General features: G+C 47.1%; 1 protein-coding gene across 1 annotated transcript; it reads left to right on the top strand.

Annotated features, from left to right (window-relative positions):
• The first annotated feature begins 3,901 nt into the window (after positions 1–3,901).
• On the top strand, positions 3,902–18,337 carry cip2a (cellular inhibitor of PP2A). Its single transcript, XM_079292111.1, has 22 exons — positions 3,902–3,971; positions 4,157–4,259; positions 5,056–5,203; positions 5,642–5,754; positions 5,998–6,092; positions 6,175–6,271; positions 6,408–6,530; positions 6,984–7,129; positions 7,232–7,307; positions 7,633–7,878; positions 8,233–8,395; positions 8,478–8,604; positions 8,819–8,918; positions 9,561–9,679; positions 10,209–10,377; positions 10,814–10,888; positions 11,305–11,415; positions 16,457–16,653; positions 16,862–16,975; positions 17,115–17,197; positions 17,622–17,761; positions 18,108–18,337. Exons 2-22 carry the CDS (start codon positions 4,158–4,160, stop codon positions 18,252–18,254), a joined length of 2,691 nt encoding a protein of 896 aa, XP_079148237.1. The 5' UTR covers positions 3,902–3,971; position 4,157; the 3' UTR covers positions 18,255–18,337.
• The last annotated feature ends 472 nt before the right edge of the window (positions 18,338–18,809 follow it).

Below are 18,809 nucleotides of genomic sequence, written 5' to 3'. Positions count from 1 at the left end.
AAGGCACTTTGACAAATCGACACATGCTGAAGAAGAGGACTCTCCGTCTGCTTGTGCGTCTGTAATTAACAGTGGAAACGTGGGTCGGTCCTCCGCTGTGGTCCAGACTGAACATTCGTGGTCCCCTGAGGATGAACCACAGTCACCTCGGTGATGCTTTCACTTTTCATTTACTTCCCTTATCTGGTCAAATACTTTGTTGTTGTTTGCAAAACTCATGACTTTGTGTTTAGTGCTATTTAGCAAACGATAGCATGCTAAGATGCTAAGCTAAGATGGTGAGCGGTATACCTTTAGAATCAGCATGTAAACATGCTAATGTTAGCATCAGTGAAAGTACTCAGATCTTTTACTTATTAAGTAGCAATACTATATTTCAGAAATACTTTGTTACGTAAGTCAAAGTCCTGCATTCAAAATTGTACTAAAAGTATAAAAGTATTAGCATCAGTCCCGAGAGTAAAAGTACTCACTGACTGAATCATATATATTATATACTCAATTATAATTATAGATGCATTAATATATTCATCATTTGAATGTTTCCGCTGGTCAAGTTAGAACTAACATTTTAACTACTTTCTGTATTTATATTTTGTAATACCGACTTCATCATCATTGTCGAAACGCAGCACGCAGCTTCCGGTTGCTTATTAACCCACCACCCCCAAAGCACTGTGGGTAAAAAGATGAACGCGGCACGGCTGGTTGCTTTCAACACGTTTTAGATGCAACACCTGAACTAAATTCATCAGCGGGGTATTTACTCACGGATTTCATATCGCACTAAATCTCTCCAGCTGTTGTTGAACACAGACTTCATGTCACGTTTAACCACAAACACCTTAAAAAAACAGACAGGAAGTGTTAAAAAGAGTCGTATCTGCGTTTTAGGACTTATTCCTGCAGCTCATCTTATGATTTGCATGTGACACATGCAAAGTTTAACGCATGTGGAAACTCTTGACCGATCAGCAGATCTGCAGTCATCCAACAGAAGCTCAGTTTCAGTTCGTCTCAGACTGTTGTTGACCATCAGCATCATGCAGAGCACAACTTCCGCTTTTCTGTCTTTGACTTGAGAAACTAACCACTTGAACCACGCGTAGCGTCGAGCTAAATGTAACAGAGTTGATGATTCCACTTGCCATCACTGGACATTGGTTGCTAGTATTACTATATTATTTGAGTTATTGCTAATCCTTATCATTTTCATATTATTTCCTTGTTTAAATATCATTTACAACGTATCATTAGTTCCACATAGAGACAAGTGGGTTGTGTGTAACAGCGCCCTCTGCTGGCTGCTTGCAGACTCTAGTGGTGCGCCCAGCTTTCATGCACCAGTCTGAAGCAAGCTGTTTTCATGGTAGGTTGACCTGTGACAAGCTCTATCTATCTCTATATATATATATATATATATATATATATATATATACACACACACATGCAAAGTTTAAATCAAGTTCAAAGGAAATGAATCGTGATTATCAGACGGTTAGAGTTTTAGATTCAAGGCACAATTTTAAATCTATATTTTTAATCTATATATATTGTTGTTTTTCCACTTCTATCTAAATATTTGCCTCTTTCTTTGCTTCCCGCACGTTGCTGTTAGATTTAGAGCTCAAACTATTAGTCGATTTATGAGAAAATGAATGGTCAGCAGTTTTTGATAATTGGTTAATTAGCCTCTCCAACGTGTGTCTCTGTTTAATATGATTTTAAACTGATCATCTTTTGGGTTTTGGACTGTTGGTCCAATAAAACGAGACAGTTAAAGACCTTGGACATTTCTTTCTTTTTGTTTTCTTACATCAACGGTCCGTCTCTCAACACTGTCTCACTTCCTGTCTGTGGCTCTCGGCTCCGGGCACATTGGTCTCCACATAATCCACATTTGGTGCTCTCGTGAGTGTTTTTCTGTGTGACTGAGTCAAAAGAAACTAAAGTGTGTTCATGATGATGAAGGAACATGTCAGCCAGTGTAACAGTGTTTTCAATGGGAGGAGACGTAGATACGTGCTTCATTGGTCTGTCTATATTGAGCTACACATACATTGATTTATGTATTAAAATCAGAAGAATGTTAATATTTTGAGAAAGTAAAGTAGACTCAACAGGTGTGTTTGTGAGGACAACGACACCGCCGCACATCCTGTGTCTGCTTTCACACGTTACACGCTGCTCACCAGGCTCTTCACACTCCGTCTTCACGGCCTTTTCTCTTCAAGCATCACTTTCATTTAGAACAAGAAGAGCAACTTATTCCTGTTTTGGGACGATTTATTGCACATTTACACAAGCTTCTGTCTGTTCAATGTGTGTGTGTGTGTGTGTGTGTGGGGGGGGGGGCTGAGTGTGTGTGTGTGTGGGGGGGGGGGGGCTGAGTGTGTGTGTGTGTGTGTGGGGGGGGGGGGGGGGGCTGAGTGTGTGTGTGTGTGTTTTTGACCAAACAAGTGCAGAAGAAAACAACTGAGATACTTGAGAAGCAAAAACAAGTGGTTGGTTTTAAGAGTCAAACCACAGTTTCCACCCACAGGTACAGAAGCAGCTTTAAACATCTACAGCTCACCTTTATATATGCATGTGCATATATACCATATGTCTATATACAGTATATATATATATATACTGTATGTATATACTGTATATAGATATACTGTATATACATCCACCATTGGTCTGAAACAGACGAACATCTTGATTTTATGAAAGTAGATTGTGGAACGTGTCGTGAACGTCTTCATCTGCTCAGCACACTTTTATTTCATAACAACAAACACATGATTTCGCTGACGCGTTACATTTAGTTGGTGTTGCTGACGGGTCGATATTATCAGCCTGTCTGGTTATCAACACGACCAGCTGATGAGTCAGAAGAAATGGGGGTGACATGCGAGACGGGACCTTTTGTGCACCCTGCTCTGTTTCCAGTCGGATGCAACATTTCTCATGACGGCAAACGGCCGAACACATAACACGAAGGAACAAGAGAAGACGTGCTATCAGCTATATGGACAAGTTTACTTTTCAAACTGTGAAACGTCCCACTCATCTCGGCCACAGCTCTTTAGTGACCACATGTATGTGAACCTTATTGTCATGTGGGCTTATGTGTTGTTTATGCTTTCAAAAGAGGCAGAAAATGTGTCAATATATAGTTTTTCACTTTTAAATATCCATCTTGACATCTGGTATTGGTTGAGTTTAGCTGATATATTCGTTGACCCATTGTCAGCAAGCAGCCAAATGTCACTTCTAATACAGAATAAACAGTTTATTATTTACACCTTTTAAGTCTGATACAATCAAACACAACATTACTCTAATAGAAATACTCAACAGACCTACAGTCCATTCATTTTTGTGAAGAAAAATAAATATATATATATATATATGTATATATTGTGGCAGACATACCAATGTTTTTTGTTCAATTTTGATGCAATAACTTTGAGCGGTTGTGTACTGGACTGGAAGTTTGTTTAAATAGGATGACTAAAATAAAACATCTGTATAATGGAGTGCATTGTACACCACTGAGCAGAGCAGAGAGCTGATAAATGATGATAAAATATGATCATTTTTATTATTTTTATTATAATTGATAATTTATTTTATTGTACTTAATTTGTCTGGTTATGCTCCGCCCCGCCTACGTCACGTGACTCGCATGGCCGCGCCCAAGACAGACACAGAGGGTAATGTATGTTTTTACTTCGCTTGATTTATCTGATAAATCTCACATCTAACTCGTGAATGCTGTTGGATTTAGAAGTACAAGAAATGCAGTCGTACAAAAATATTAATTTACATCATACACGAATGAATATAAGCTTTATAGCTGGAGCATTACACCCCTCCGCCTTTTCTCGTACATGGTCCGTTCCTTCCCGTTCAAAGCTGGAGGCGCGAGGAGGCAGTTGCTGCTGTTGTTGTTGTTTCCTGGAGGCGAAGAAACATCACAGGTATTCTTCCACAAACAAACCAGCAAGAACAATATTTAATGTAATCGTTTATAGTATACCAGTCAATAATGTTAATGCACTTTGACTGTGTTATGAAACTGTTAGCTTAGTGTTAGCATCAAAGATGGACGGTGTAAAAACACGTCAGTTACTTTGTTTTTAAACGCATTGATTTGCCCGCACAGGATGGACATGACGACGTGTTTGAAGTCTCTGTTGCTGGCTGTCCATCAGTACAGAGACGGAAGGACAGCGCAGAACGCGGCGCAGCTCCAGAGACTAGTGGAGGTGAGTCCAGATGTTCAGTCCTCTGACCGTAGTCCAGATGTTCAGTCCTCTGACTTAATGATCCTTCATCATGACCACTGAGTGGAGGTGAGTCCAGATGTTCAGTCCTCTGACCGTAGTCCAGATGTTCAGTCCTCTGACTTAATAATCCTTCATCATGACCACTGAGTGGAGGTGAGTCCAGATGTTCAGTCCTCTGACCGTAGTCCAGATGTTCAGTCCTCTGACTTAATGATCCTTCATCATGACCACACTGAGTGGAGGTGAGTCCAGATGTTCAGTCCTCTGACCTAATGAGCCTTCATCATGACCACACTGAGTGGAGGTGAGTCCAGATGTTCAGTCCTCTGACTTAATGATCCTTCATCATGACCACACTGAGTGGAGGTGAGTCCAGATGTTCAGTCCTCTGACCTAATGAGCCTTCATCATGACCACACTGAGTGGAGGTGAGTCCAGATGTTCAGTCCTCTGACTTAATGATCCTTCATCATGACCACACTGAGTGGAGGTGAGTCCAGATGTTCAGTCCTCTGACTTAATGATCCTTCATCATGACCACACTGAGTGGAGGTGAGTCCAGATGTTCAGTGCTAGGGTTACCACGATGGTGGTGCGGCTCCTTTAATGCCAATCAAATGTTCTTGTCTCTGTGATAGGATGTTGAACACTGAGTCCTTTATCTGATGTTATAAGATGTCATGAGTGATTCTCACACAGTGTGAGCTTTACTGAGAGTCTGTTGACTATGTTGCGTACCGTGTAGCTGCATGTTGTTGCGTGTGTGTGTTTGCAGGAGGTGTCGGGCCTTAAATGTGACCAGCTGCTGTCCTCGGGTCAGGTTATGCCCCGCGAGTGTGTGAGGGTGCTGGTGGAGCTGTCTGGAAACCCGAACAGCAGCCCCACCCTGACGAGCTCCATCATCTCCCTGCTGTCGCAACTCGGTACGCGTTTCACACCAGTCAGTTTGTCAGTTTGATGTTCTGGCAATTTTAACAGCTTGTCACGCAGTTTGCTTTTGGGAAAATCCTCCTGACACAAAGAAGTTTAAACCACACATATAGGCGTGATTCTTATAACGTCAGCAGCTCAGTGAGGACGAGAAGAATACGACATACAAATAGATTAAATACACACACATACAGTGTCATTGATTCTTAAAAACAGTAAAGTCGTGGGTCATATGAGCCCTGTTAGTTGGTCCCTTAATAAGGTAGTGAAAGTAGAAAGCAACAGATCAGTGAGTGTGTGAGTCCGGAGGCACAAAAGTGAACTGCTGGCTGTTTCTGACCCTAAAACTCTGTGTTTTCTCTCTCTCTCGCTCTCTCCTCCCCTCCCTCCTCCCCCTCCCTCCTCCCCTCCCTCCTCCCCTCCTCCTCCAGCCTGTGACGACGACAGTCTGGAGATTCTCAACAGCAGACACAACCTCACCAGCACCCTGGCGTCTGTGGTCCACTGCCACAGCGCCACACCGGGGGAGCCCCTGGTGCTGCAGGTGAGTCCAACCCTCAGCATCAAGGCATGAGCTCACTCTCTTCTGTGTACAGTGCGTTATCGTCAGTCGTCATCTTTAGTGCTACCGTCAGAATGTTTGTTCCTTTACTTCCTTGTTCACAAAGCTTCTTCATCGTGTTTTCAAGTAAAATAATGCTGAGTTCAAATAAAAGCCATGAAGGAAACACTCCCCTGACCTACACATGAAGCTGTAGATCATTTACAGTAATGTTGTCTCGTTCAGTGTTTGCAGCTGCTGCAGAAACTGACGTACAACACTCGCGTCTTCCAGTCGACCAACTACATCCACGAGCTCGTTGCTTTTCTCATCACCAACATGTAAGAACCTTCCCGGTGTGATCTGCTGAACGACGTCTCTGCTCTGTCGTTGAACTAACCACGTGTCTCTGGCTCGTCACAGCCAGTCTGACGATGATGACATCGTCATGCCGTGCCTCGGCCTCATGGTCAACCTGTGTCGAGACAACCGCTCCGTGCAGCGCCACATCAAGTCTCTGGTGAGTGTTACGCTCACCTCCTCACAGGTGACCTGGTCGACAGGAAATTAACTGGGATCTTGTATCTGAACTGTGTTAAATTGCATCGTCCCAAACAATATGGCCGTCTATTTGTGTGTTTGTGTTTTCTTTGCAGGACCACGTGAAGCCTTTCTACAGAACTCTCATCAACTTCCTGGCCCACAACAGTCTGACTGTGGTGGTCTTCACGCTGTCCATCCTGGCCAGCCTCACTCTGAATGAGAAGGTTGGAGAGAAGGTAGGAGGGAAACATACACGTGCACCTTTATTTTAGCCTCATCGCTGAGCGATGTACAGTAGGGCTGCAACGGTTCACAAAACCCACGGTTGGGTACGGTACAGTGGAGGCACGGTTCGGTTCAGTAGAAAACTATAAATGCAGAGAAATGTACTTTATTTTAAAATATATTCATTCATTACAACTAACGTCATGAAGTTATTCTTTGACTTTGAACAATGATGGAACTATACCTGAGTGACTCATCTTCTGGGGTGTGTTCTTAGCAACACATCAGCATAAAAAACAGAAACTGCTCCTTAGAGTGTGTGTGTGTGTGTGTGTGTGTGTGTGTGTGTGTGTGTGTGTGTGTGTGTGTGTGTGTGTGTGTGTGTGTGTGTGTGTGTGTGTGTGTGTGTGTGTGTGTGTGTGTGTGTGTGTGTGTGTGTGTGTGTGTGTGTGTGTTTCCTGCAGCTCTTTGATGCCACAAACATCCACCAGACTTTCCAGCTTGTGTTCAACATCATTGTGAACGGAGACGGCACTCTGACACGAAAATACTCTGTTGACCTTTTGGTTGACTTGTTGAAGAACCCCAAGATAGCAGAATACCTCACCAGGTGCACACACACACACACACACACACACACGCAGCCTTAGCCTCAGTGTTCTTCGCTTCACGGCTCTGTTGACCTGAATTTAAACCACTTTTCCATTTCAAGGTATCAGCACTTCTCGGCCTGTGTGTCTAAAGTTTTAGGACTGCTTCAATCCAAAGACCCCGACTCTGCAGCCAAGGTGCTCACGCCGTGTCACACGTCACACGTTATTCTACGCTGCGTATCTGAATGTAACTTTCACACAACTACACAGCGACAGCATCACAGGTGTTTCAATGTGAGGCTCTGCAGGATCCACCGAGCTTTTTGTGGTAAAATAAAGTTGTAACCGTGTTGTTTGGGCTTTATTACATAGAGGATCAGTGACAGGACATTCGGGCACAGACCACAAAACAGAACTACAGCTCACATATTGTCTTGATTGATTGATTTCAGCGTTTGGCGTATAAGATGTCAGAGACCAGTTTGAATTCACTCCGTCTTCGTCCGTGTGTTGTTTGCAGGTGTTGGAGCTTCTCCTGGCCATGTGCAGCGTCTCCGGGCTGCGTCCGCTGCTGTGCGAGGTGGTTTTCAGGCCGGTGGCGGGACACAAACTCGGGGGGGCGGGCCACAGCAGGCGGGGGGGCGGAGCGGACGACGGACGCAAGGCCGAGTCCGGGCTCTCTCTGGTGAAGTGGCTCAGCTCGCCGGTGGAGGGCGCCGAGTGCTGCTCGCTCCAGACCCTGCAGCTGCTGAACGAGCTGCTGGAGGTACGGCAGAAAAAAGACAATTCATTCAGAAAAGCGTCGACATTGCTCGATTGTTGTTGACTTGCATTTCTTCCTGTATTTGGACATGAGAGCAGCAATGACATACAACAACGCCTGCTACATAAATGGATGGACATTAAAAACTCATGAAAGCGGAGAATATGTCACACACTTCAATACATTTCTTTTCTTTTCTTCTCCATCATTTGCAACATTGGCTTCAGTCACTGCTGCTCTTGTGTTTGCTCTCTAAACTTGCCTCCGACGTGCCGTTGGTGTTGGACTCTGGAGGTCTTACTCGGGTGTGTCTGCAGCTCCTAACCTCACTTTGTGTCCTCCTCTGTCTCGCTCCAGGAGGCGTTGGGGTCAGACTCTGTGTCTGAATGTGTGCTGGGCTTCGTAGAGATGTTGCTCCCCGTCCTGTTGGGGCTCCTGAGGGGCCTCGATCCTTCACAGGGAGACGCTCACCTGAGAAAACACTGCCACCGCGTCACCCACGTCACCAGCCTGCTGCTCGATATCCTCCACCGGACCGGCAGCTGGTCTGCGTTTGTATTTAATTATCGATGTGTTTGTCTTTGAAGCCTTAACTCCTCCACTCCTGTGCGCCGAGGACTCCACCAGATCCCTGGTGTCCCGTCAGGTGAGCGCTCAGCTCGGCCTCTCGCAGGTGGAATCCCTCCTCTCCCTCGCCTGCAACCCGTCTGCCTCTGACAGCGACCTCAGGTGAGCGAGTGCTGTTATTCAATGAAGAGATAGAAATGTACAGTCGTCAGAGTGGAAAGGTGGCAGGTCTTTACCTGCAGGTTCCTCATTTATTTAGCTGACTAATGCATGTATTTATTTATTTAAGTGTACAATCTTAGTTGAAATACATGCATTTGTTTGTAGAAAGAAAAGTAGCAATGACTGAGCGACCTTCGTTGTGTGTTTGTTTCAGTCAGGTGTGTGCAGACGCTCTGCTGAAGACTCTCGAGTTGATGAGCAAACTGAGACAACAGGTGAAGGACATGGAGACCAGCTTCTACAGGATGCTACAGGTAAACTCTCTCTTTGTCTCTCCGTCCTGTTCTGTAGTTGTCTCTGATTGTCTCTGTAGTTGTCTCTGATTGTCTCTGTAGTTTTCTGATTGTCTCTGTAGTTTTCTGATTGTCTCTCTGTAGTTGTCTCTGATTGTCTCTGTAGTTGTCTCTGATTGTCTCTGTAGTTTTCTGATTGTCTCTGTAGTTTTCTGATTGTCTCTCTGTAGTTGTCTCTGATTGTCTCTGTAGTTTTCTGATTGTCTCTGTAGTTTTCTGATTGTCTCTCTGTAGTTGTCTCTGATTGTCTCTCTGTAGTTTTCTCTGATTGTCTCTCTGTAGTTGTCTCTGATTGTCTCTGTAGTTGTCTCTGATTGTCTCTGTAGTTGTCTCTGATTGTCTCTGTAGTTTTCTCTGATTGTCTCTGTAGTTTTCTCTGATTGTCTCTGTAGTTGTCTCTGATTGTCTCTCTGTAGTTGTCTCTGATTGTCTCTGTAGTTGTCTCTGTAGTTGTCTCTGATTGTCTCTGTAGTTTTCTGTAGTTTTCTGATTGTCTCTGTAGTTTTCTGATTGTCTCTCTGTAGTTTTCTCTGATTGTCTCTGTAGTTGTCTCTGATTGTCTCTGTAGTTGTCTCTGATTGTCTCTGTGTCTTCATGTCTCAGGACCAGAGGATAGTGACCCCCCTCTCTCTGGCGCTGACGTCCCACCACAGAGAGCGCGTTCAGACCGGACTGTCTCTGTTGTTTGAAGCCTCCCTCCTCCCAGACTTCCCCTCTCTGGTGTGAGTGAATCGTTCTCATCATGTCTAGAGATCACACAAAGAAGGACATTTTGTTTTGAGATGCTGTAGAAACAGGAGGTCTTAAATCTACTTTTGAGTGAATATCTTTCAGCCAAATGAATGTTTACAGAATATTCAACCTTAGTTTCTTTATAATGCTTTTAATACTTCTTTCTTTACAGGACTTTTATAAAGACAATAAAGTAGTTCATGAATATGAGATATGAGTATACAGATAGTTACCATCTATCTATCTATCTATAGATAGATATAGATATTTCTATTCTCTTTACTTCTTTCTTTTACAGGATGCGTTCACCTCTTCATGTTTCTAAAAATCCTTTAAATGAAACGACCAGAGAAGAAAAATAACTCCTCAAACTATTCACAACTCATGTTCATATTAACTTTCGGAGTTAAATACATGGAACACGTCTGAATGTCTACAGTTGGTGAATGGATTACGTATATAAACCTTGTGTAACAGAGTAGTTGGAAGTTTCATGAATGGAACAATGTTCTCTCAAAGTCTGGGAGAAAGTCTGGCCGCCAACAACGCCTATCGCCAGAGGGAGGCTGAGCTGTCCGTCAAACGCGTTGCCGTGCAGGAAGTCCCGCCCTCCAGCATACTGGACTGTTCCAGTGGTTCCAGCAGGAACATCCACAGTCTGGTGGACAAGATACAGAACGGCTTAGAGGTAGTGTGTGTGTGTGTGTGTGTGTGTGTGTGTGTGTGTGTGTGTGTGTGTGCGTGCGTGCGTGTGTGTGTGCGTGTTGTTGGCTTTTATTTTGGTGTTTTAGCTTCTTCCATTGATGCATTGAGGCACTTGAGACTATTTATACAAAAGCATAATTTACAGTGTTTTAAACATTGGTATTCATGCTTTTATTTGCTTCATAATATAGAATCTGAAAGTCGTGCTTTGAGGTTATGAATCTTCTTTGTGCTGAGGTGAACTCTCGTCCTCATCTGTCTCGTCTCTGTCTCGTCTCTGTCTCGTCTGTCTCTTCTCTGTCTCGTCTCTGTCTCTGTCTCGTCTGTCTCTTCTGTCTCTTCTGTCTCTGTCTCTTCTCTGTCTCGTCTCTGTCTCGTCTCTCTCGTCTCTGTCTCTTCTGTCGTCCGTTGGTTTGTAGCTGCAGGAACACCAGAAGGACTCCCACGTGTCTCAGATCATCGACGTTTATGAACAGAAGCTCTCAGCGTTTGCGGTGAGTTTGTTCCACTGGACAAACTCTACTTTATGTTATTTAGTTGTTTTTAATATTGTGAAAGTTCTTTAGTGATTGAAGGAGAAATAACTCTCCTGCTTTGTATCTTAAATCTTTATGAAGCTTGACTCCGGTCTGGTGTCATATTTGATATTTTATGCTGATGCTGTATTTCACTGCATTAGATTTAGTGTTTATTTTGATACATGGGCACCAAAATCTATAAATATAAGATACTTATAAGATACTTATAAGGTAAATAAATCTCATGCATCACAGGATTCACAGATGTGTTGCAGGGTGGAGGCGTTAAACCGGATTCAACTGTACAAAAAGCTTTCTGGTCATTTAATTGTAGCGTTGCGACGTCCGTGGGTCGTTCAGTTGAACACATCTTATTGTATTTGTGTCGTCAGTCGAAGGAGACTCGTCTGCAGGACTTGTTGGAGGCCAAAGCTCTGGCTCTTTCTCAGGCCGACCGTCTCATCGCTCAGTATCTGTTTGAACGAGCTCAGGCTGAAGCTGAGGTAACGCACACACACACACACACACACACACACACGGGGGGGGTTGTCTGGTCTTCAGTAGTGTTCAACAGTAGTGTGCTAGCTAGCGTTAGCATCAAGGGCTAGAACCTTTACCGTTCTTTGGCTCGTCTCTCATCGGCTAAAACAGCGACGTAATCATCCAGAGTTTAACTCCTGAGTATCAAACCTCGATGAGCCTGCGGACGTTTTGGGAGGTTTAAGACTGGATCAGTAAACCCCTCACATTACCAGATGATCCGGGCCGATCATCGGTACCAACCGAGGTCCCGGACCCAATTTCTCTGCATTTTTGAGGGAGTGAATCAGGATAAAATCAGCCCAAACCTCCTGTAGTCTGAGCCCGGCTTTACCCTCACCTTACCCTCACCTTACCTTACCCTAAGATTACCCTCACTTTACCCTAAATTTACCCTAAGATTACCCTCACCTTACCCTCACTTTACCCTCACCTTACCCTAAGTTTACCCTAAGATTACCCTCACCTTACCCTCACTTTGCCCTCACCTTACCCTCACTTTGCCCTCACCTTACCCTCACTTTACCCTCACCTTGCCCTAAGATTACCCTCACCTTACCCTCACCTTACCCTAAGTTTACCCTAAGATTACCCTCACCTTACCCTCACTTTGCCCTCACCTTACCCTCACTTTGCCCTCACTTTACCCTCACTTTGCCCTCACCTTACCCTCACCTTGCCCTCACTTTACCCTCACCTTGCCCTCACCTTGCCCTCACTTTACCCTCACTTTACCCTCACTTTGCCCTCACCTTGCCCTCACCGTACCCTCACTTTACCCTCACTTTGCCCTCACCTTACCCTCACCTTGCCCTCACTTTACCCTCACTTTACCCTCACCTTGCCCTCACCTTGCCCTCACTTTACCCTCACTTTACCCTCACCTTGCCCTCACCTTGCCCTCACTTTACCCTCACTTTGCCCTCACCTTACCCTCACCTTGCCCTCACTTTACCCTCACTTTACCCTCACTTTACCCTCACCTTACCCTCACTTTACCCTCACTTTGCCCTCACCTTGCCCTCACCTTGCCCTCACTTTACCCTCACTTTACCCTCACCTTACCCTCACTTTGCCCTCACCTTGCCCTCACTTTACCCTCACTTTGCCCTCACCTTGCCCTCACCTTGCCCTCACTTTACCCTCACTTTACCCTCACCTTGCCCTCACCGTACCCTCACTTTACCCTCACCTTGCCCTCACTTTACCCTCACTTTACCCTCACTTTGCCCTCACTTTGCCCTCACCTTGCCCTCACTTTACCCTCACCTTACCCTCACTTTACCCTCACCTTGCCCTCACCGTACCCTCACTTTACCCTCACCTTACCCTCACTTTACCCTCACTTTGCCCTCACCTTGCCCTCACCTTGCCCTCACTTTACCCTCACTTTACCCTCACCTTACCCTCACCTTACCCTCACTTTACCCTCACCTTGCCCTCACCTTACCCTCACCTTGCCCTCACCGTACCCTCACTTTACCCTCACCTTACCCTCACCTTACCCTCACTTTGCCCTCACTTTGCCCTCACCTTACCCTCACCTTGCCCTCACTTTACCCTCACTTTACCCTCACTTTGCCCTCACCTTGCCCTCACCGTACCCTCACTTTACCCTCACCTTGCCCTCACCTTGCCCTCACTTTGCCCTCACCTTGCCCTCACTTTACCCTCACTTTACCCTCACCTTACCCTCACTTTACCCTCACCTTACCCTCACTTTACCCTCACTTTGCCCTCACCTTGCCCTCACCTTGCCCTCACTTTACCCTCACTTTACCCTCACCTTACCCTCACTTTACCCTCACCTTGCCCTCACCTTGCCCTCACCGTACCCTCACTTTACCCTCACTTTACCCTCACCTTACCCTCACCTTACCCTCACTTTACCCTCACCTTGCCCTCACTTTGCCCTCACCTTACCCTCACCTTGCCCTCACTTTACCCTCACTTTACCCTCACCTTGCCCTCACTTTACCCTCACCTTGCCCTCACCTTACCCTCACTTTACCCTCACTTTACCCTCACCTTACCCTCACTTTACCCTCACTTTACCCTCACCTTGCCCTCACTTTACCCTCACTTTACCCTCACCTTGCCCTCACCTTGCCCTCACCTTACCCTCACCTTACCCTCACCTTACCCTCACTTTACCCTCACTTTACCCTCACCTTGCCCTCACCTTGCCCTCACCTTGCCCTCACCTTACCCTCACCTTGCCCTCACTTTACCCTCACTTTACCCTCACCTTGCCCTCACTTTACCCTCACCTTACCCTCACTTTACCCTCACCTTGCCCTCACCGTACCCTCACTTTACCCTCACTTTACCCTCACCTTACCCTCACCTTACCCTCACTTTACCCTCACTTTACCCTCACCTTGCCCTCACCTTGCCCTCACTTTGCCCTCACCTTGCCCTCACTTTACCCTCACTTTACCCTCACCTTGCCCTCACCTTGCCCTCACTTTACCCTCACTTTACCCTCACCTTGCCCTCACTTTACCCTCACCTTGCCCTCACCTTGCCCTCACTTTACCCTCACTTTACCCTCACCTTGCCCTCACTTTACCCTCACCTTACCCTCACTTTGCCCTCACTTTGCCCTCACCTTGCCCTCACCTTGCCCTCACTTTACCCTCACTTTGCCCTCACCTTGCCCTCACTTTACCCTCACTTTACCCTCACCTTGCCCTCACCGTACCCTCACTTTACCCTCACCTTGCCCTCACTTTACCCTCACTTTGCCCTCACTTTGCCCTCACTTTGCCCTCACCTTGCCCTCACTTTACCCTCACCTTACCCTCACTTTACCCTCACCTTGCCCACACCGTACCCTCACTTTACCCTCACTTTACCCTCACCTTACCCTCACTTTACCCTCACTTTGCCCTCACCTTGCCCTCACCTTGCCCTCACTTTACCCTCACTTTACCCTCACCTTGCCCTCACCTTACCCTCACCTTGCCCTCACCGTACCCTCACTTTACCCTCACTTTACCCTCACCTTACCCTCACTTTACCCTCACTTTGCCCTCACCTTACCCTCACCTTGCCCTCACTTTACCCTCACTTTACCCTCACTTTGCCCTCACCTTGCCCTCACCGTACCCTCACTTTACCCTCACCTTGCCCTCACTTTACCCTCACTTTACCCTCACTTTACCCTCACTTTGCCCTCACCTTGCCCTCACCTTGCCCTCACCTTGCCCTCACTTTACCCTCACTTTACCCTCACCTTACCCTCACTTTGCCCTCACCGTACCCTCACTTTACCCTCACCTTACCCTCACTTTACCCTCACTTTACCCTCACCTTGCCCTCACTTTGCCCTCACCTTACCCTCACTTTACCCTCACTTTACCCTCACCTTGCCCTCACCTTGCCCTCACTTTGCCCTCACCTTGCCCTCACCTTGCCCTCACTTTACCCTCACCTTGCCCTCACCGTACCCTCACTTTACCCTCACCTTGCCCTCACCTTGCCCTCACCTTGCCCTCACCTTGCCCTCACTTTGCCCTCACTTTGCCCTCACCTTGCCCTCACTTTACCCTCACTTTGCCCTCACCTTGCCCTCACTTTACCCTCACTTTACCCTCACCTTGCCCTCACCTTGCCCTCACCGTACCCTCACTTTACCCTCACTTTACCCTCACCTTGCCCTCACTTTGCCCTCACTTTGCCCTCACTTTGCCCTCACCTTGCCCTCACTTTGCCCTCACTTTGCCCTCACCGTACCCTCACTTTACCCTCACCTTACCCTCACCTTACCCTCACTTTACCCTCACTTTACCCTCACCTTGCCCTCACTTTACCCTCACTTTACCCTCACCTTGCCCTCACTTTGCCCTCACCGTACCCTCACTTTACCCTCACCTTACCCTCACCTTACCCTCACTTTACCCTCACCTTGCCCTCACTTTACCCTCACTTTACCCTCACTTTGCCCTCACCTTGCCCTCACCGTACCCTCACTTTACCCTCACCTTGCCCTCACCTTGCCCTCACCTTGCCCTCACTTTACCCTCACTTTACCCTCACTTTACCCTCACTTTGCCCTCACCTTGCCCTCACCTTGCCCTCACCTTGCCCTCACTTTACCCTCACTTTACCCTCACCTTACCCTCACTTTGCCCTCACCGTACCCTCACTTTACCCTCACTTTACCCTCACCTTACCCTCACCTTACCCTCACTTTACCCTCACTTTACCCTCACCTTGCCCTCACCTTGCCCTCACTTTGCCCTCACTTTGCCCTCACCTTACCCTCACTTTACCCTCACTTTACCCTCACCTTGCCCTCACCTTGCCCTCACTTTGCCCTCACCTTGCCCTCACCTTGCCCTCACTTTACCCTCACCTTGCCCTCACCGTACCCTCACTTTACCCTCACCTTGCCCTCACCTTGCCCTCACCTTGCCCTCACTTTGCCCTCACTTTGCCCTCACCTTACCCTCACTTTACCCTCACTTTGCCCTCACCTTGCCCTCACTTTACCCTCACTTTACCCTCACCTTGCCCTCACCTTGCCCTCACCGTACCCTCACTTTACCCTCACTTTACCCTCACCTTGCCCTCACTTTGCCCTCACTTTGCCCTCACTTTACCCTCACCTTGCCCTCACTTTACCCTCACTTTACCCTCACCTTGCCCTCACTTTGCCCTCACTTTGCCCTCACCGTACCCTCACTTTACCCTCACCTTACCCTCACCTTACCCTCACTTTACCCTCACCTTGCCCTCACCTTGCCCTCACTTTACCCTCACCTTGCCCTCACTTTGCCCTCACCTTACCCTCACCTTACCCTCACTTTGCCCTCACTTTGCCCTCACCTTACCCTCACCTTACCCTCACCTTACCCTCACTTTGCCCTCACTTTGCCCTCACCTTGCCCTCACTTTACCCTCACCTTACCCTCACCTTACCCTCACTTTACCCTCACTTTACCCTCACTTTACCCTCACCTTACCCTCACTTTACTTTAAAACTCGTTATTGTTTCAGGCGTGTAAGCTGGGCAGCCTGCTGAAGGAGGCGGAGCGGCGTCGTGAGGATCTGCAGGGCGAGCTGAGCAACCAGGTGCAGGAGGTGGAGCTCGCCAAGGCCGACATCGAGGAGCTGCTGCACCACAACGCCCGGCTGCAGCAGGACTCCGACACACACCAGGACCTCAAGGGAGTCTACAACGCCCTGCTCAACAGGTCAGAGGCAGGAGGCATGCAAGAAATACGTTTTAGTGAATCTGCAAGTCAGTTCCCTCAAAATTGCAAAAAATGCAATAATCACATATTAATTCCACACATTCGTACCTGAATGCAGCATCCTGCAGTCAGCCGTTGTGTTGAGGTTCAGACAGAAGGAAGCGAGTGTTGGAGGCTCCAGCGTCTCACGGGTTGATTTCCTCTTCAGGTTCAACGAGAGCGAGCGGCTGCTGAAGGAGCTGCAGACGACTCGCATCTCACTCACCAAACAGAGCGACGCTCTGAGGAGGAACCACGAAGCGCTGCAGCTGCAGCACCAGAAGTAATCCACACACATCTGCATCCCATCTAAGCAGCTCTATTGTCAACATGCATACTGCAGGAAGCACGCTTTTGATGCTTCAGCGGTCCGTTTCAATGGTTCAGGTTGCAGCGCTCTCTTTTAATTCTGTCTTTGTCAGGACGGCGGCGGGTTTGAAGGAGAGAGAAGAGGAGATCAGATCCCTCCGTTCAGATCTACAGCAGAAGAACAGCGACATCGCAGGTTCGTCCGCCATCAACGTCCAACCAAAGATGTCTTTAAAGTTACTGTGAGGAACTTTCACTCAGTGTTGGTTCTGTTGGTCCCTGTGGACTAAAGGTCGTGTCTCTGAGCACCAGAGTCTCTTCAGAGAACCTCTCATTCTACTGCAGCAGGTCTGACAGTCTGCCCCTCTCAGTCCTGGTTCTGGTTCTCCCGTGCCTCCCTTCTCTCCAGCGGGTCCAGCAATACGTCCTGGGTCTCCAGCAGCGTGGTGTCCGAATGAATATTTGTATCTTTAATGCACATGAAATGTAGAGGATGGTGAAAGAGGCAAAGCTCCTAAAGAGGGCTCCTGCAGGTGTTTCTCCCGGCACAGGGGAGCAGATTTTGGGTATAAATCCAGATTCAACCTCCTTGAATAAATGCTTCGCCTCATCCCCGTCAGGTCTGCGCGGTGAACTGCGAGCCGAGGAGGAGAAGCTGCAGGAGAAGGACCGAGAGAGGAGAGAGCTGGAGGAGACGGTGGATGTTTTGAGGAAGGAGCTGAACAAGACGGAGCAGGCCAGGAAGGAGGCCAGCATCAAGGTGAGGAAGAGGAGGACTCGTCTACACTTCGTTTATGGCAGTTCATCTTTGACCTGTCGTCGGTTCCTGTTCCCAACAAACTTCTGCTCTTCAAGATTCATATTTTCACGTCTTCAAGAGTAATTAAACCAGAAAATATTCACATTTAAGAAGCTGGAATCAGAGAATTTTGACGAGTAAAACAAAGAGTGATAAACAAAAGAGAAACAAGCGCATGAGGACACGTCTAAAGACTGATCTGCGCTGTAGTTTTGGGACTTAAAGGTTAAAGTATGAAACGGGCAGAGAGACGTTCACCACGCGATGATGCGTTTCCTGTCGTGATGATGCGTTTCCTGTCGTGCAGGCGTCGTCTCTGGAGATGCAGAAGAGCACGCTGGAGATGAAGCTGAAGCAGAAGGAGGACGAGCTGAGCAAACACTCGTCCATGATCGCCATGATCCACAGCCTCAGCAGCGGCAAGATGAAGAGCGACGTCAACCTGTCGCTCTGAGGAGACGAAGACGAGCGACCAAGGACAACAGTTTATGAGAAGGAAAACAAAGCTTTATGGACTGAGCTTAACTTTTAAACTTCATGACATCTATTAAACTAATATTTTAAAGTTAAAATCTTTGTGCTTTATTGTTTGGTGTACATAAGTCCAGATGAAATGTAAAGTGTGTGTTAGCGTTGGATGGTGTGTCTGAGCCGATATATTGATATTAAAGTGTAACATTTCGGAGGATTCAGCAAACATTCACAGCTGTTTTAATCCTGAAACTAGGAAGCGTTTGCGTCCGCCATGTTTCTACAGCAGCCCAGAAGGGACAAACCAAACCGAGAGACTTTTGCGTTTTTACAATAAATGAATTGAGTTGACGACGACTTCGCTCGTTACTGTGACTTGAATAAAACAATCGCGAGTCAAAAAAAACCAAAACTTTATCAACAAGTCTGTCCAACAGACATGAACGTGAAACCTCAGCACCAACGCTCGGCCTTCACCCAAACTTCATCTGATCGTCAAACACTAAATACATGACGTACCTGCTGTGATTCCAAACTG

This window comes from Melanostigma gelatinosum (genome assembly GCF_949748355.1).
Source record: "Melanostigma gelatinosum genome assembly, chromosome: 20".
In the NCBI taxonomy this organism is placed as follows: domain Eukaryota; kingdom Metazoa; phylum Chordata; class Actinopteri; order Perciformes; family Zoarcidae; genus Melanostigma; species Melanostigma gelatinosum.
The sequence above is the reverse complement of the archived record's forward strand: the minus strand, read 5'-3'. Positions and strand labels throughout refer to the sequence as shown.

Bases quoted from the DNA above. Each gene is read 5' to 3' on its own strand.
- cip2a (XM_079292111.1), top strand. From the start codon at position 4,158: ATGGACATGACGACGTGTTTGAAGTCTCTGTTGCTGGCTGTCCATCAG. The intron at 9,680-10,208 runs GTGAGTGAATCG...GTTCTCTCAAAG, and splicing joins CCAGACTTCCCCTCTCTGGT to TCTGGGAGAAAGTCTGGCCG. The intron at 16,654-16,861 runs GTCAGAGGCAGG...TTTCCTCTTCAG, and splicing joins TACAACGCCCTGCTCAACAG to GTTCAACGAGAGCGAGCGGC.